General features: G+C 37.7%; 6 protein-coding genes across 13 annotated transcripts in view; 4 read left to right on the top strand and 2 right to left on the bottom strand.

Moving 5' to 3' along the window:
- The first annotated feature begins 35 nt into the window (after positions 1 to 35).
- Positions 36 to 3,612, top strand: LOC108051732. Its single transcript, XM_017133944.2, has 3 exons — positions 36 to 495; positions 2,583 to 2,654; positions 3,217 to 3,612. Exons 1-3 carry the CDS (start codon positions 94 to 96, stop codon positions 3,610 to 3,612), a joined length of 870 nt encoding a protein of 289 aa, XP_016989433.2. The 5' UTR covers positions 36 to 93.
- Positions 964 to 1,811, bottom strand: LOC108051733 (mitochondrial pyruvate carrier 3). Of its 2 annotated transcripts, none has more exons than XM_017133945.2 (3): positions 1,650 to 1,811; positions 1,556 to 1,596; positions 964 to 1,347 (listed from the first exon to the last, which is right to left on the bottom strand). In XM_017133945.2, the coding sequence occupies exons 1-3, from the start codon at positions 1,753 to 1,755 to the stop codon at positions 1,075 to 1,077; spliced, it is 420 nt and encodes a 139-aa protein (XP_016989434.1). In that variant the 5' UTR covers positions 1,756 to 1,811; the 3' UTR covers positions 964 to 1,074. The 2 variants fall into 2 exon arrangements, with proteins under 2 accessions (XP_016989434.1, XP_016989435.1); XM_017133946.1 differs by having other exon boundaries at positions 1,654 to 1,768.
- On the top strand, positions 3,580 to 8,597 carry LOC108051731 (carbohydrate sulfotransferase 11). The gene is made up of 3 exons (XM_017133943.2): positions 3,580 to 3,980; positions 7,520 to 7,991; positions 8,051 to 8,597. Exons 1-3 carry the CDS (start codon positions 3,693 to 3,695, stop codon positions 8,278 to 8,280), a joined length of 990 nt encoding a protein of 329 aa, XP_016989432.2. The 5' UTR covers positions 3,580 to 3,692; the 3' UTR covers positions 8,281 to 8,597.
- Positions 8,598 to 10,084: 1,487 nt separating this feature from the next.
- On the bottom strand, positions 10,085 to 10,911 carry LOC108051699 (electron transfer flavoprotein regulatory factor 1). Its single transcript, XM_017133874.2, has 2 exons — positions 10,730 to 10,911; positions 10,085 to 10,629 (listed from the first exon to the last, which is right to left on the bottom strand). The coding sequence occupies exons 1-2, from the start codon at positions 10,769 to 10,771 to the stop codon at positions 10,414 to 10,416; spliced, it is 258 nt and encodes an 85-aa protein (XP_016989363.1). The 5' UTR covers positions 10,772 to 10,911; the 3' UTR covers positions 10,085 to 10,413.
- A 1,496-nt stretch (positions 10,912 to 12,407) lies between these two features.
- The window catches only part of LOC108051716 (transmembrane protein KIAA1109 homolog), a 30,162-nt gene continuing 26,006 nt past the window's right edge, over positions 12,408 to 16,563 (top strand). For all 7 annotated transcript variants that reach the window (XM_017133923.2, XM_017133919.2, XM_017133920.2 and 4 more), the window contains exons 1-2: positions 12,408 to 12,754; positions 16,255 to 16,534. In XM_017133923.2, the coding sequence (XP_016989412.2) occupies positions 12,632 to 12,754; positions 16,255 to 16,534 (403 nt within the window). In that variant the 5' untranslated portion in view covers positions 12,408 to 12,631. The remainder of the gene's footprint in view (positions 12,755 to 16,254; positions 16,535 to 16,563) is intronic.
- On the top strand, positions 14,014 to 15,552 carry LOC108051722. The gene has a single exon (XM_017133931.2). It carries the CDS (start codon positions 14,604 to 14,606, stop codon positions 15,363 to 15,365), a length of 762 nt encoding a protein of 253 aa, XP_016989420.1. The 5' UTR covers positions 14,014 to 14,603; the 3' UTR covers positions 15,366 to 15,552.

The following is a 16,563-nucleotide window of genomic DNA, read 5'->3' as shown; positions in this document are numbered from 1 at the left end:
TATATGGTCACCTTATAACATTGAAACAGCTGTTTTCGGCATAAATACAAATTTAACAACAAAGTAGCTTTGACGAATAATAAAGCAATTATAATGGATCGTTACAAAAGAGAACGTTCACCATACAGGGAAAGGAGAAGGGAACGCTCACCGCATAGAGAAAGAAGAAAGGAACGCTCACCATACAGGGAAAAAAGAAGAGAAAGGAGCCATGTCCTCACGTACAAGAAACTTCAGAAAATGCCGCTAAATCTGCGCAAAAAGGCGGTACGAGAAGCCCGGAATCGGAATGAGAAAATCCAGGGAAAGCGTAAGGAGCGGAAAAGGAATCCTCCGGATGTTCCCACTGCACGTCGTCTGCGCAACGACTTTGATCGATCCGAACACAATGCGATGCTGGCCAGCACTTCGCAGGAGTTGCGACGAATCCTGCAGGATTTTGAGACTCTTTCGGACATCCCCCATGATATAACACCCACGGAGCTTCGTGGGGAGGTAAGATGATCCTTGTGGAAATCCCTTGGACCAAGTGTTGATAGAAACCCGACAATCTTTAAAAGTTCCTTTCTGCTCAAGAAATTCAAGTTATAAGATTCTCTTATATTAAGTTTTCAAACTGCATTTAAATAAGTAGATATTTGGCATTTCCTTTAAATGTTTTATAACAATTTCTCATAAATTTAGTCTATAATAATAATCATTGAGATAATTAAGCGTTTTAAATAAGCGTTTTAGAAATCACCAAGCAAAACTATATCTCCCCTTCACCAACCATTTTAAAACTTGGTTAATGCAAGATATGTTTACTTCAGATTTTTTAAGGACTTATTATTTGCAACTTGTCTTGATTTATTCTAGGTTTTGCATAATTTCACCAGTAAACATTCCGATGATTAGCTAAAAATATTTTTCACTCTTTAGTTAGTTTTTGCCTCAAGACTAATCGTACAATTTCAATTTATTCATCATTCCAAATTTATTTATTACCTGTACTGGGGAACTCAAAATGAATACCAAAGAATTGCGCTAAAATTGTCCGAAGAATGCAAATCCATTAAATGCATTCTCTTGTTATCAATCATCCTCAGAGTAAATCGGATAGCGATTATGATTATACACCGTATCCCGTGCATTTTGATTGCGCCATCTCAGGTGCTCGATAACAAGATAGCCTTGGATCAGGAAGATGGCTATATTGACGGACAGAAGACTGTAGTTCTTGGGTGTTATAACCATTGAATACCGGGACCAAATCAAACACGTAGTTGCCAAAGAGGCGCACTGGTTAAGCGAGATTGTCGAAGGTGGACGATTAATCGTATCGCTCAGACCAGCCAATACCAGGCTCTGAAAATAAGAAGAATTTATTTAGAAAAAATCTGCAACCGAAACAAAAAAGTTAAACCGATTTGATTGCTGGCAATTAAAGCGGAAGCTTTTTAATTACTTTTAACACTATGTTTAAAAAGAAAGAACAAAGGAAATTACTTACAGAATTTAATATTCAGATTGAATTTTTAAACAGAGAATCAGTTAACATAGATTTTTAGCTTACCCATTTAAACATTGGAGCCCAAAAAAAAACAGTACGGGGTCCTAAACAAAAAAGATACTGTATTTACTTAAAGTAATGGGAAATAAGAACTCACCTACTGGCGACTGCCAAAGTGGCTGCATTGCACTTGGGACAATCTTATCAACTGCACTAATGGTGGCATTGTACAACTTCGACAAAGGTCCCGTCCCCTTAGACATTCTTTTAGAAAAAAATTTTGAATAACCAGTTTAACAAAAAAAAAACAAATTTTAAGGTGAAAGACAGGCCCGGGTGAACTGAGATTAATATTTTTAGTTAGGGCAGGCTTTAAATATAAAGTAATTATAATGTAATTGGTGAAATATAATATATATTATATTTAAACGTTTAAAGCAAAATAATAAATAAATAAAAAAAGCGCACAAAAATTATTTTTAAAGAATATTAACCATTTTTAATAATTTGCCTTGATTCGCCATATTAAAATATTGTTAATCTAACATTTAAAAGACAATTTAATGATTGATAGTTTTCCATATTCTAAAAGGTTTTCTAATTTTGAGGCTAAATAATTTATTTAATATATGTACCTATTAAAACTTCATGTTTTTAGAACAAATAAAACATGTTTGTAATGGATTTACTTACACACATCCATTTAGATAGCTTTCAATTTGGCGTCACAATAATTTAAACAAAATTTTCCGCTATACCACGCTCAATACACATTAATCTGCATAATAAAAGCCCGACTGCAAAATTGTATTACGTTGATAGGTTCTCAAAGATTGAAGTGCTAATGCTGATTGACAAAACTAGATCGCTCCACAAAACCACTTACTCCTCCAACCCGCTAGTACCGGTTGCAATTAGCACATTGAGCTGTTCGTTCTTGCAATGCTTTCGTCACCGATATTGGCCATTGCCCACTGACCTACTGCCGAACACTCAAAGTGCTAATTGATGGACATCTATTATAAAGAACTCCCGTTACGCGTCTTAATTGCATACTGGCTGTACTGTACTATATATTTTACAATTCCAGATAGCCATCGCCGAGGGTCAGGCCACAACGATCCATGTGCTGCGGGATGGACTCAGCACCCTCAACGTGGTGGTAGGTATATTTCATTGAACTGATTAAAATCGCAGCTGCTTGCACTCACTTTCAGTGGACTCATCAATCAGCCTCTCACAAGGTTGGCTTCTGACCGAAAGTAATCCAATAAATAGGCACGGAAAGTGGGTCAGCAAACCGTCTTTAAATCTTTGTTAGTTTTTCTACATAGCCAAAAGCTAATTTATTAGTTATTCTAAAACACATCAACACTTCAATAAAAAAGAGTATTGTGCCCAAGACTTCTTAAGAGACAATTAGCGAATAAATTTAATTTATAATAGTTTATCTGTTATTATGGAAGTATCCGCTTATTAATAAACCCTTTTCTATTTATTTTTTTGTTTTAGTTCTTATTTTCTAAATAAAAATACGATGATTTATTTTAAGTCAAACACTTTATGTATGAAAAACTGGTATAAAGATCCTTGTGACTCAATCTTCTAAGTAAAAACATAAACTTAAGCCTCTCTTTAGCGAGTTCACTCTTTTTGATGCTCGCCTATATCTCTTAACACATTTTTATTCTCAGACTAACTGAATTTCGTTCGCTTTCTTGTAGCTCCATCAGCGCGAGCCTACGATCGCGCAGCTAAAGAGTGCCATTTCTTTGATCTCTCGCGCACAACACAAGCGCAAGCAACGTGAGCGGTACGAGGAGCGTCTTCGGCGTCGGGGAATCGCCGACGACTCCGACGATCGACAACCAGTTGTGGTGGCCAGCTCCACAGGCGAGTTAGTTCACTCCGCTCAGCGCAACGGGCATGATCATCGCGCGTTCGTCTCGTGGCGATTTCTATGGCGCTGTTTTGGACTGTTAAACGTGGACACCAATCAGCCGATCGACGACCGACGCTCCGGCGGCAGGGCCACCTTGAAAGAGCTTGGCATTGAGAACGCCACCACCCTTAAGTTCGTCCACCGCGTCAAGTATTTCGGGCGCCAGCGACAGAGTTAAAGTCATTTAAACTCAATGACAGTGTCCCCAACGATCGTCAAACATCCGATTCGAAAGTCGGGCAGTGAATCGCGGTCAATATGGATCAACTGGTTTGGCTTTCGTTTTGCATTTCACTTGGATTTTTGCTCCTGGCCAATTTCACCGCTGGCCTACCGTTCGAGGATGGCAACAATAACAACGTCAAGATCACCCGCCGCAGCTTGGAGCTGACACAAACCATCAACATTCAGCGGCAGGAGTACATGCAGCGGCAATGCGAGCTTCTGGGGGAGAACACCCAAACGCTGGCGGATCTCAGCGAGCTGCAGATGGACCACATGATCGTGGACAGGGAGCACAAACTGCTCTACTGCTACGTGCCCAAGGTACGGGTGAATCTAAGAGGCAGGGCAATATTTAAAATGCTGAACCGGAAAATTAAAAACCGAGACAGGAATATAGTTTTTTTTTTTTCTTATAAATCGGCCTTTCAGCACTAAAGTTGTTTGCGGATTTTGTTTGCAGTGATTTTTATAAAAGGTTTTGCTTTAACTAACAAGCTGTTCGAATTGTTCTGATGTCACTTTCCGCCACCATTTTATTTTTATTTTTCTTAAAAACACCCATATCAATCGGAAATCTAACATCAGTAATCACTACAAAATAATTCTTTGCTGCTATTTTTTTTTTGCGGTTGCCATGTGAAGTCCAAGCAACAAACTTCAACGTACATAACACAAAATTCGGCATCTGTGCCTTAGATTTGGATCGCCATCAGCTTTGTTTATAGAAACATGTTTTTCTTTCGGCTCACTTTTTCTCATTCTCATGAAGCACATGCTGAGCTTCTGACGTTCTTGCGGCTTGTGGTATGCCATATCTTTTGCCATACATTTTTACTCCAAATTTTAGAAATCCCAATGCAGACGGTTCTCCAAATAATCAGATTTCATGCCGCAAAATCTTTATAGTGCGACTGACTTGAATAAATTTATGGAGGTTTTATTACGAGTGCATTTGATTGCTAAGCTCGTGCCACTTCTGGCTTATCATAAGGGGAGTCAATTCTCGTGTCAGCTTTTTATATGTGTATGCAATATTGTGCTGATTTCACGCGATTTAACGATCAATTACAGTGGAGAGAATTCCACCTCGAGTAGTAATAACGACCTCTTCCAAATGGGCGGCAATTATAGGGTAGTCATTTTATAATTTGTTGTTCATTAATTGGCATTTGTCAGCAATATTAAGTCGCAAATCTTTTCATTTCATAGTTCAAAGATTATGCTCTTGGTTTAGTTGACTTCAGTTGATAAGCGTAATTTAAATATATTTTTATTTTACTGTGACGCACATAATAAAAGTTAGAGATAATCTATTTTACAAATTAAAAAGTGGTTCTTCACTGGAGCCTCTTATTGATTTGATTAATTGGATTAGGAAATTAAGTTTTGGGAAATGTTGTTATAGGAAATGAGCTTTACAGTTTTCTGTTATCAACCAATTGGAAAGCATCAAACCCGAACTACAAGATTAGATTGCCATGTGCCGGCTTTTTTGGTGTTTGAAGTGTGACAAGTGTGGGCCAAAATAACTTTGTGTTTCATGTTGGCCTTGCCCTTTGAACCTTTGCTTCAGCAAATTTTGAATGATTGATTTTTCATATCTCAAGGAAATCCAGTTCAGTTTATTATTTATCTATTTAAAAAATACATTTCTAATTACATATGTCAAGAATTAAATGCAACATATACTGTTGATATGATCACATTATTCATGAGACTGAGCGTTACTATTTCATCTCGGAGAACCCACTTTCCGATATTGTTAGGCACACAATTCAGGTAATTCACTTGCCAGGGGGCGTGTCTGTGGAACATGCCACCTGAATGTTATCTTGGCATTTCTTCAATGACTATCATCGGACAGAAGCGCGACTGGTTTCGGTTTAACCATACAGCAGGGGTCAGTTAAGCGTTTCAAAATTTCAATTCCCCATTTCGCATTCCCATTCGCCACTAGCCGAGTGGGTAGCTTTACATGTTCCCAGCTCGTTCTTCTATGAAGTCGTAAATTGTTTATGTTTACCCTTGGCCAATAGTCCCCCTTCAACCAGTTCCTCCCCTTCACCGCCTAAAGAGGGGGCTCGCCACAATGGTTGAACATTTTATGCGAGCATCGCGTGTTGCTTTAATGGCCATAAAGATATTGCGTTAGGTTAAACTTGCTGCGTTTATCGCTGCTTACATATCCAGAGGTTGTCCAACATTATGCTGACCTTTGAAACATGTAATCTATATGAGAAAATATAACTAAATATTTAAAACATTAATGAATGATAATAATTTTTGAAGAAGCATAACCTATTTAATATATGGCCAAAAGTCATTTTAAAACATCTTGTTTATGATACCAATTCATGTCAGAAGCCTTAAACAAATGGCTTTAACTTCCTTTGAAAAAAAGATCGAGCTGATCTGTAACAAAAAAACAACAAACTAAGACTGACATTAAAACAAACATTTTACTTTAGTTGGCATATTGACAGATCCTCAAGTATTGAAAGTTGTTTAAACATTCAAGAGTAGACAGTCACTCTCAGCGCTGTCTTGTTTAAAAACGAGTAAGAAATGGAAAGGAACTGTGAAGTTAAGTATTAAAAAAAATAATCCCAAATAGCCAGGGATGTGGAAAATTAAGAAAGTTTGTTACAAAAGAAAAATTAAGTGACAAGGAATGTTTGATTTAACTGATAGACATTGTCCATTATTTGTTTTATAAACATTTTATTCATTTCACTTTAGACCGACAGTTTGACATATCTTAACCTTGCCGCTGATTTTTAGGTGTATTTCTGTTCATTGCCTCACATTTTAACCTCATCCACTCCTAAACGTAGATTCACTGTATATGGAATTGTTTGTTTTTGTAATGTGAAATGTTTTTGCGGTGTTTAATTGGGCTCGACATTGCCCGCCCAACGAAATGTTTATATATACTCGGCCACGTATTTATGTGCATAGTTTTCCCCTGTAGTTTTCGTTGTGTCTAGTTTCTGTTAGTTGACTTCAACAACTTGACTTATTGCCCAATGCTCCTGAGTATGGAAACCCATCCGGCCATCTCTCTTGGCGAAAATTATAATTTATTGCACTTGGCAATTAAAAAAAAGTAATTCAGCTCATCAAAAAAGCAGCGAGGTTTTTGAGGAGATTTCATTTAACGAGTAACCTTCGCCAGTTGCATTTAATACAATAAAAATGAGATTTTTATTTCGCGGACACTTGTCTCTTCTTACTTAAACAAGATATCTTGTTACATAGCTTTCTTTTTTTTTATATCGTATATCGTCTAAAATAGCTTGGCTTTCTCTTCTTTCAATTGATTTTATTGGATTTAAGAATTGTCTTTGTTCAAAGTTTAATTTGTATCTTACCTTAAATTATTATTAAATTATTACTTGAATAGTCAGAGTAGGCTCACATTTAATTTGCATGCTTAAAAAGATAAAATATTTTTATTGCCCTTTAAAATAAATTAGCAATGCAAATTATTAACTCTTCATTAACAGTTCTAATGACTATTAATAAGTGGTTAATAGTTTTGAAATGAGTGTACAGAATGACACCTGCACATAGATTTATCAATTCGTTATCTTTTCGAACCACTCATGTTCAGCTCTATGGAAAAAGGTTGATGTATTCCTACCTATCGGTGGTTCCCTATAATAATGTTTACTCCTGATATGTATGTATGCACGAAAATAGGTGATTCACTCAACAGCCCCTAAATCATTACATTTCTTTGAGAAAACCAGAGCTTGTAAATAAAATATTTGATAATTTAAACAAAACGAAACTATTTTTCTTGTTTATTTGGTTTAATTGGCAGCAAACAATCTAATTTTTTTTCCTTGGATTTCCAGGTTGCCTGCACGAACTGGAAACGGGTGCTGATGATGCTCACGGACAAGTGGCACAACGGTACCGATCCTCTGCAGATCCCGGGATCTTTGGCTCACTCGGTGGGGATGTTCACCAAGCTGTACGATCTAACTGAAGCCGAGCAGCAAGAGGTTCTCAGTGAGGAGTATACGCGGTTTATCTTGGTGCGACATCCCCTTGAACGGCTTCTCTCCGCTTATAGAAATAAGTTGGAGGGGGATTCCCCCAGTGCCCGGTACTTCCAGTCGCGAGTGGGTCGGCAGATTGTGAAAGAACTGCGACCGGGAGCCAGTAACGCTTCACTGGAGCACGGTGACGATGTTACCTTTAAAGAATTTATCCAATATCTGGTAACTCCCGAGCTAAGTCGAGCCAATCAGACGGATTACAACGAGCACTGGGAGGTTATAGCCACGCTATGCAATCCCTGTGTGATGAAATACAACGTAGTGGGTGAGTTTAAATGTCGGCCAACTAAGAAACCAATGATTAACATGTTGTTTTTTCTCCAGGCAAATATGACACTCTGCTGGACGATTCCGCATTGGCTTTGTACTTGGCTGGAGCCAACAATCTAACATTCCCCACTGGCCATAAACCATCGAGCACGCGGGCCAATCTGCGCAACTATTTTGATCCCCTACCCATCGGTGCCATACGCCAGTTGTACGAAATCTATGAGGAGGACTTCCGTCTCTTCGACTATGCATTGGATGAGGTTCTAGGTTTTGAGTTCGGCTGATTGTAAATCTCGCTCTCTCTATATTTCCAAGTCACCACCATAACGCTTTCCACTGGAAAAGATTGTGATTTTAGGCTAGGATTCGTAGAATTTAGTGCACTCCAATGCGAATATTAGTTTAATTAATTATGTATACCTCCCCGCGCACAAATGTTTCCAAGGGTTTATTTTGTTTGACTTTTTAATGTTTGTTTGTCTAGCACTTAAATAATTTTAGAAACTTCAAGCGTCATTCAAATAGGAATTACCTAATATTAGTTACTTAGTATTTAACTTGTATATTATTGATCAAATATAGCATAAACATATTAAATGTGCTCAAACTGCCAATTTAATAACCTTATTAAGTCCTGTTATAAAAATTGAACTTTAGTGATAAATCTTAAACAAATTGGGTTTAATCTAAGCAGTCAGGGTTAAGCAACTTTCATATTAAAATTTTAAATGCACATCCGGTAAGTCTATATTTGAATGTGAAGTGGGTAGAAGTAAAAGGCATGCACGTTTTCATACAAATCATTCAACCCAATAATCAAAAATAAAAGAGTTTCCTGCCAAATATTCATCAGGCTCTACAGTATCTATTCCATATCTGAAAAAAAGGTTTAGCTTAAAATAATGTATAACATTTTTCGTTGATTTTTTTCGTTAGCGTAAACTTGTAAATCAAGCAAAGAGAATTGATTTTTAAAGATCTTATCAATCAAGCGAATTGTGTTTTAATTGATCAATGTAGCTTAAATTGATATACAAATTGTGTCGTTGATAGCGTGAGTATGAAATTGTAACTTTGAGGTAAATAAAAACGAAAAATAGTAAAAAGTCTTAAATGATCAAATAATCAATATATAATAATATTTCTTGTACCAATTTAAAAGCTAGCTAAGAAAATATAACGAAATTATATTATTCTGGGAATTAATTGTTTATTCAGCAGACATAAAATTTATATTTTTTAAAATACCTACAAATTAGCTTGCTTACATAGAATCCAATCATCGGTTGAAATAAATTTTGTATAGCCAAACTGCCAGGCGGTATCCCTTAGTCGGGAGACTCCAGAGACCATACCAGACAAAGCCTACGTCAATACAAAAATTACCAAGAGCTTATCATGTAAAAATCGAGAACTATTTCCAATGAGAATGCATTTTTTGCATTGACATTCCTGCTTTGTGTTATCAGTAGAAACAGTGATAAGGTAGCATTGAATAGAGAATAGTACTAAATCTCCCTTTGATTGCATAGAAGCTTTTACGTTTTCGTCAGCGCGAAATAAAAAGCTTAATCAACTCGTCGGCGTCGGAGGTTGTTTATCACCAAGACATGGACAATAAGTGGTAAGCGTGTGCTATATATATAGGGGGCGACCCATGATCAGCGGTCAGACGAATTTAAATACGCAATATTGCCTATAAGCAACGGCAAAACGGCGCCCAACGCATTCAGGGAATGTTGGCAGACGTGGCGAATATCTGATAGATACTTTTATCACAGCGACATATCCGAAACAAGCCGAGATAAACAAGCACCTGCCAGGCCCCCTTCCGGCGGAATCGAGGCAAGGTCACAGAAAGAAAGTAATGATCCATTTGCTAAATCAAATTGAAGGATATCATACAAAAACCGATCATATGTTGTTAAAACGGACTAGATATTTTAATATCTTAAAATTTGTTGTATTTTATACATAGTCCAATCAAATTTTAAGTTCCTAAATATTTTAGTGACTTCTTAATTTTTTTTGCAAATCTTTAGATTTGTATTTTTTTCTTTCCTTGCCTCTCACTTAACTTCGTTTTGGTTAGATTGGTTTATTCAATGACTGCTTCGTTTATTATATACGTCCGTTTTTCGTTTTTTTTTTTTTTGCTGTCTCAATAACAAACTTTAAGTTAGACATTGACAAGACATTCGAAATTATTATTGTGTGATTTTTGCGTGTGTTTCTTGGGTTGAGTTTGCTTTGGCCGAACAATATGTATAAATGTACGTTGTATTTTTGTGTGCGACAAGCAAGGCAATACGTATCATATTCTCACGATCCCCTCTTTCGCACTCCCCGGTCATCAGTCCTTGAATTTTCGCAACGATTTCCGCATCGCAGCCACTCCTCCTTTTCGTTCCGCCCGCTTAGTCATTGTAGCTGTAGCGCTGCTTTACACTCCTGTATTTCTTCAAGGAGTACAGGGCCTCCACTTCCTTGGCCAGATAGCGTCCTTGGGCCAGCAGGGCCACGATCTTCTTGGGATCCTGCTCATCCTTGTGGTTCATGAAGGCATCGTGTATCTGCTTCCTGAACTTCTCCGGCCCATTCAGGCCGGGATATTCGCGGCCCAAATACTGCAACTGCAAGTGTTTACGCAATGTTAAGTGGGGTTGGTCTCATAATTTATTTTTGGGTGGGGGGTGCACGTGCCACCCGGAATAAAAAAACTCCAGAACTTACGTGCTTGTAGAGGGTAATGACTTTCGAGCGCAGCTGTGACATCACCAGTGGTCAACGAGATTGGTTTGTTTGTTAAATGCAAGGTATCAACTAATTTGCAGCGGTTTTTTTCAGCTTTCGAAGAGATTATTCCAAGCGAAGTGAATCACACGGCTGTTTGAAACTAAAGGTGGACTTTATGGTTTTTCGGTACTATCGATTGTCGTGGCAAATCAGCTGTTGCTATTTTTGAATTTATCGAATATACGAGGAATATCGATAGGGTTTGCCATCTTCAAGACCACATTTACTGCATATTAAATCGGGTCTTCGAGACTGGGGGTTTTTGATGTTTAATATTGGTTAAATATAGCGTATTTTACATTTGTTTTCGCATCTTATATAAATTGTGAATGTAAATTTCTTAAATATTATCTGCCCTAACATATTTATTCTAGCCCAAGTTCTCTACTAGGAAAATAACATGCTTTAATCTCGCCGATATCTCTGGAACCACTCGTCTTTTCCGAGAGGGGGTTTATCAGCCGTTGTAAATTAATTAAAATAAAAATCTAACACAGAGAACCAATATATGCACAATTTATAACCATTTTCTTTATTCTTCGAAAATTCTCGTCACGAGAGCATCTCAAATGCATTTTCTAAAGCCTAGTATCCAGATCGACAAACGAGTATGCTAGCGTAAAAACTTTAATCTTTCCAGTGTGACCAAAATTTCGAGAGTTCATCGGACTTAAGCGTGCTACGGTCGTACTGTCAATCAGCTGGGTTTGTTGACAAGCAGTTAAAATTCAAATATCGCATTTGCGGGAAAGAGCCTTTAAAAGATATTATCAAATACCTTGGCAAGACAAGTCTGCCGGTGTACAAAGAAATTAAAAAACAATACAATTTAAATTTAACAGTTGTTTTTTTTAATTTACTGATAATTATTTGCTAATTAAAAGTTCATAGCTGCACTTTTGTTGTGTTAAATGTACATTCTGGACCTAAAAAACATTTTGCTCTGACAAGAGGCACCCCAGATAGTATTAATGTTATTTTGTCCTCACATGTAAACACCTGCAATCGACTTTTGTGAGTTTTTTGAGTTTTTCCCTCCATTTCTTATAATGTTCACTGAGAAGCGCACGCCAAAAGATTAAATTTTTTAATCTTTTCCGCTAGGGTTCACTCAAAGTTATTTTCCGCAGACTGGCAACGCTATGGAATTTTCTGGTATTTTTTTCGTAGATCAGGAGACCGACGTGAAAAAAGGCCCGACGAAAAGTGAACGCCAGCTATTTGCCTCTCGCTCTCTCTCATGACTGGCGTACGGTTTACGTCGAAGTGGATACTAGGCTTAACATCGCACACGGCTTGGTGCTGCCAGACCGCTGAAATCAGCTACCTGTGTATCCCTGGTCGGTCAGCTGTGTGCAAAGAAGAAGAACGATGGGAGTGTTTTCGTTCGAAGCAAAATTATTTTTATTATTTTCGCGATAAACAGCAAGCCGTTAACGAGCAAATCTAGCTTAAAACGCGACCGAGTAGTTGCAACTCTTGCTGTGATAAAAGGCAGAACGATGCCTCAATGAAAAAGCGTGAAAAAGCAAAACGAAAATTGAGACACCCGCGACCTCCGATACAAAGTGGGAAAAATCGAACCTGTATTGTATGCGTGTGTGTTTAGTCGTAGTGTGTGTAGAATAGTAAATTTAATTTAAAATTTAAAGCTGGATGTGGAAATGCAATCCATAATATGTATATAGCCAGCGATCGGTGAGAATATGAGTGCGGCAATGAGTAATCGATAATCGCGAGTGCGAAACTTGAGTAGCAGCACGAACAACAACAACTGCAGCAGCAGGAACACCTAATCCGCCCCGCCCCGCCCACACACACACACACACAGTAGCAGCGATGGAGGCGTTGGAAGTGGAGGACACCAGCGATGACAGCCTTCCCATGGGATTCCCAGAAGTGGGCACCTGGAACAGCACCCACAATGTCTCCCTGAACGACATGAATCTGGATGCGCGCATGGTGAGAATACGCTTTAATATAAAATGTGATACTTTAATACACACACCATGAGGGCATATAATTCGATTAATACGCCTGGTATGCCCGTGAATCAACCGACAAATGGCTTTATCTCCCCGCTTAATGGTCAAAGGGAGAAGCAGAAAGCTTATCAATCAGCGGTATTTGGTCATTGACACACACTGCCTTGTCGTTCCCATTTTGCCTCATTTGCTCCCCCCGGTCACTGATAAGACTACTAAATTCTAGGCTGATCTATAGCTTATTCAGCTGAAAACAAACTAAGTGCTTTCATTCACTGATACTTCCTTTCCAGATTTTTAAAGTCTATTTACATTCTTTATTGCACAATGTATGTTTGATAGTAATAAAAACAATGGTTATCTGTATTTTTCAAAATTGCTACAAAAAAATATAAAATCCATCGCAAACGGATGTATCCGTGTCTGAGTTAAGCATAATTATAACAAAAATATTTTGTACATTTATTTTGACCTCCAAATCCCATTTTGCTCTTATAATCCAAACACACTAAGTTTTAATTGTTGACCAAAAAATCTAAATGCTTATTTCTTTATTAATAAAATGTTAATTAGGGTTAATTACTTAATCTTAGCAATGTGTTTTAATTTCCATTTCAAAATATATTAAAGTATATATGCTACTATTAAAACGAATTAATGTCGCTAATAAGGGTCTGTCCATATAATACGAGCTTAATGTAATTAGGGGAGTCCAATTTTGTACTTTAATAATCCGAACACACAAAGTTTTAATTGTTGACCATTAAAACACAAATAACAAATTACGAATCTAAATGCTTATTTCTGTATTAATAAGAGGTTAATTAGTGTAAATTACTTAATCTTAGCATTGTGTTATTAGTTATATTCAAAAATATATTATAAAATTATATTTACCATAAAGTAAAGAATTTACATATGCTTCTATTAAAACGAATGAATCTCGCTAACAATACATTGTATATACATTAGGGCAGACCAAATTTGTAAGAACATTTTAAGATCGCTGTCCGCTTATTCTATCAGCTTTTTTGTCTTTCAAAATCATAAACAAAAAAACAATGTTTTTAAAGAAATTTCTTAGTTTTTGAACAAATAACAATATTTATTCCAGATTTAATAACCAAAATTTTTGTTTTATATAAATATTTTGTATTTCTTCTTGCTAGTTGCTAAATCTTTATCGACAGCTGGCCATGCTTACAAAGTAATCTTGTTTACTTATTTGCCTTCACTTTTAAGAAGTATGAATTACTAGGAGCATATCAGCTATTTAATAAATAACAATACTAAAAAATTCTACCATCCATTTCTTAAATTAACAACTTTTTTTAATAAAAGGTTTTACGCTGATAGTATACCGAACGAAATTGTTGATTAGTAAACCTAGCCTTGCCATTCAAAATTATTTTGTGTTTATGTTTAGATTCTTTCGAAAACTCGTACCTTTCAGTCTATTTTCCATTATAAACGGTTTATTTATTGGATCTTCGATGTCCAACGTTCATTGCAATTTCACAATCGCTGGTAGACAATACATTAATAAGGCAATCATAATAAAGATCCAGGGCACTTGAGAAGCATCGAACACGAACAAAGTACCAGAATCGCATAGGCAGACAGGAAAGCTGTCAGTTAATCGGAGCTCCAAATCAGTTACGAACTTTACATTGTTTTTATCACACAATCGTCCCATAAAATCTTCAAAATTTTCATAATTCGCCAAGATATTGGTCAGCATCCAAAAGGAATACGAATACTTAAAGAATCGTGTTACCGGCCTAAATCTTCCAAATCTGATTAAAAATCCTGGACGAAGGCGAGAAATGCAACCGTTGCGATTAGTGATCCAGTGCCTGGTGACGCGCCAGGCCCAGATGATGACCCAAATGCGCCGGGCCAGCGGGAGCAGCAGCTTTCCGGAGCTGGTCTTCCCGGACGATCAGGACATCGAGCCGGACGATGAGCAGGGCGATCTGGAACCGCAGTATCCGATTCTGCACAGCCGCCACACCGATCTCTTCTACATGCCGCACTGCGTTGGTCCGGCGTACCAGGGGCTCATCTCTTCGGTGGATCAGCCATATGCCACCGCCTACTATCCGGCGGACTCGCAGGCGCTGGTCAAGGGGAGTGATAACGTCCTGGGGTCTGTGATCTCACCGTCCGACATGTTTGTGGTGGCTTGCCCCAAACTTCTGGTGGAATACATGCGTCGCCTCTTCCAGCATCCGTACTCCGGTTTTGGCAGTTCGATGAACTTCAGCATGATTGGCTTGCGGTTCCAGGACGTGGATGCCGACAATGCCCTCCGCTCCTTTGTGCTTATGGCCAGTCACAATTCGCGTGAGATTATGCACAACGGCTACTGGGCGGACTTTGTCAATCCGCTGACTGGCCGCGCCCACTTCCGGGCCGCCCACTCCAGCCGGAAGAAGTGCCAGGAGGCCCAGCTCCTCTGCCGCGGGCTGACTTTTACCAATGCCAATGGCTGCACCTTGATCGAGGAGGAGGAGCAGAGCGATCAGTTCACCGGATGCATCTTCACGGATACACCCTGCAAGGTCCTGGAGTCGTGGTGCTCGTAGATGGTCATGAGATCTCCGCCAGGCTGCTCAATTCCATGTCTCTGATTGTGTACGCATTAAAGTCCAGTTGAGAAATCATGTTCCCAACCTGACGAGGCAAATTTCCAAAAATTTTACCTAGTACATTTTGGTCATTTTATTTTCGATAAAGTTTATAGCGATCCTGTAAAGTAAATTTAAATTTAAATTTGATGTTATTTATTTTACTAAACACAATTGATCAAATGTCTGTTGGATTGGTTTTTCATCTCGCATTAAGGATAATGAGTGAATAAGACCAGTAGCCGAACTTCTTGAGGATTTATTATCATATTGTTTTATAAATTTGGAAATATATTTAGAAGATAACAGAATGCCTTTGTGTTTATTGCTTTGTGATGGGTGAAAAGTAATCTTTTAAATTGTTAAATTTGCTCTTTGATCCCTTGAAAGTCGACAATTATTGTAGCACTTAAGCAATGATTAAGTAAATGGACGTGCTTATAGTTAAGAAAATAATGAAATAAAATATTGTATATTAGTTTTTTACGGCATATAATTCTGAAAGGTTTTCAAAAACAAAAACCAGTTTGTAATTGATTGCATATATATGTACATAAAGATAATGATTATTAGTTACGTTAATGCATTAAGTCGGTACTGAAATTAATATAGAAACATCTTGAATTTGTATAACATAGCAGCTGTTACAAATTGAAATATGTTACAAAAATAGCTATAGCAAAATAACTTTTATACTTAAAGGGTCGAAGATGTCTCCTTCGCTGCGTGACTGAAATTATAATACATTCTATAATACATTCTGCAAGGGAATAAGATTTTTAAATTTAGCTGATTAGGGTTTAATCCGCTTAATTCTTGAGACTTAATCGGATACATCCCTTTTCAGATATGGTTGCTCGCGTCGCTGCTAACTACGATTACCTGGGTGACGTATATCACATTCTACAATTCCCGTGTGATTGGGATGCTGATCACAAAAATCGCCAACCGATGGTTCATCAAAGGCGCGTACTTTAAGATTGGTTCGGTGGCCCTAAATCCGCTGGCTGGGAAGATAATGTTTAGAGATTTCGTGTATATCACTTACGACTACACTGTGCGGGCACAGGACGGATACTTCATATTCCGATGGTGGCGCTCTTATGTGCCCAAGGATGTCTCAGAGGGTGAGTTGGAAATTCAAGTTAATAAATAT

This window comes from Drosophila rhopaloa, unplaced genomic scaffold, assembly GCF_018152115.1.
Source record: "Drosophila rhopaloa isolate 14029-0021.01 unplaced genomic scaffold, ASM1815211v1 contig_2, whole genome shotgun sequence".
In the NCBI taxonomy this organism is placed as follows: domain Eukaryota; kingdom Metazoa; phylum Arthropoda; class Insecta; order Diptera; family Drosophilidae; genus Drosophila; species Drosophila rhopaloa.
This window is presented reverse-complemented; position numbering and strand designations above follow the sequence as displayed.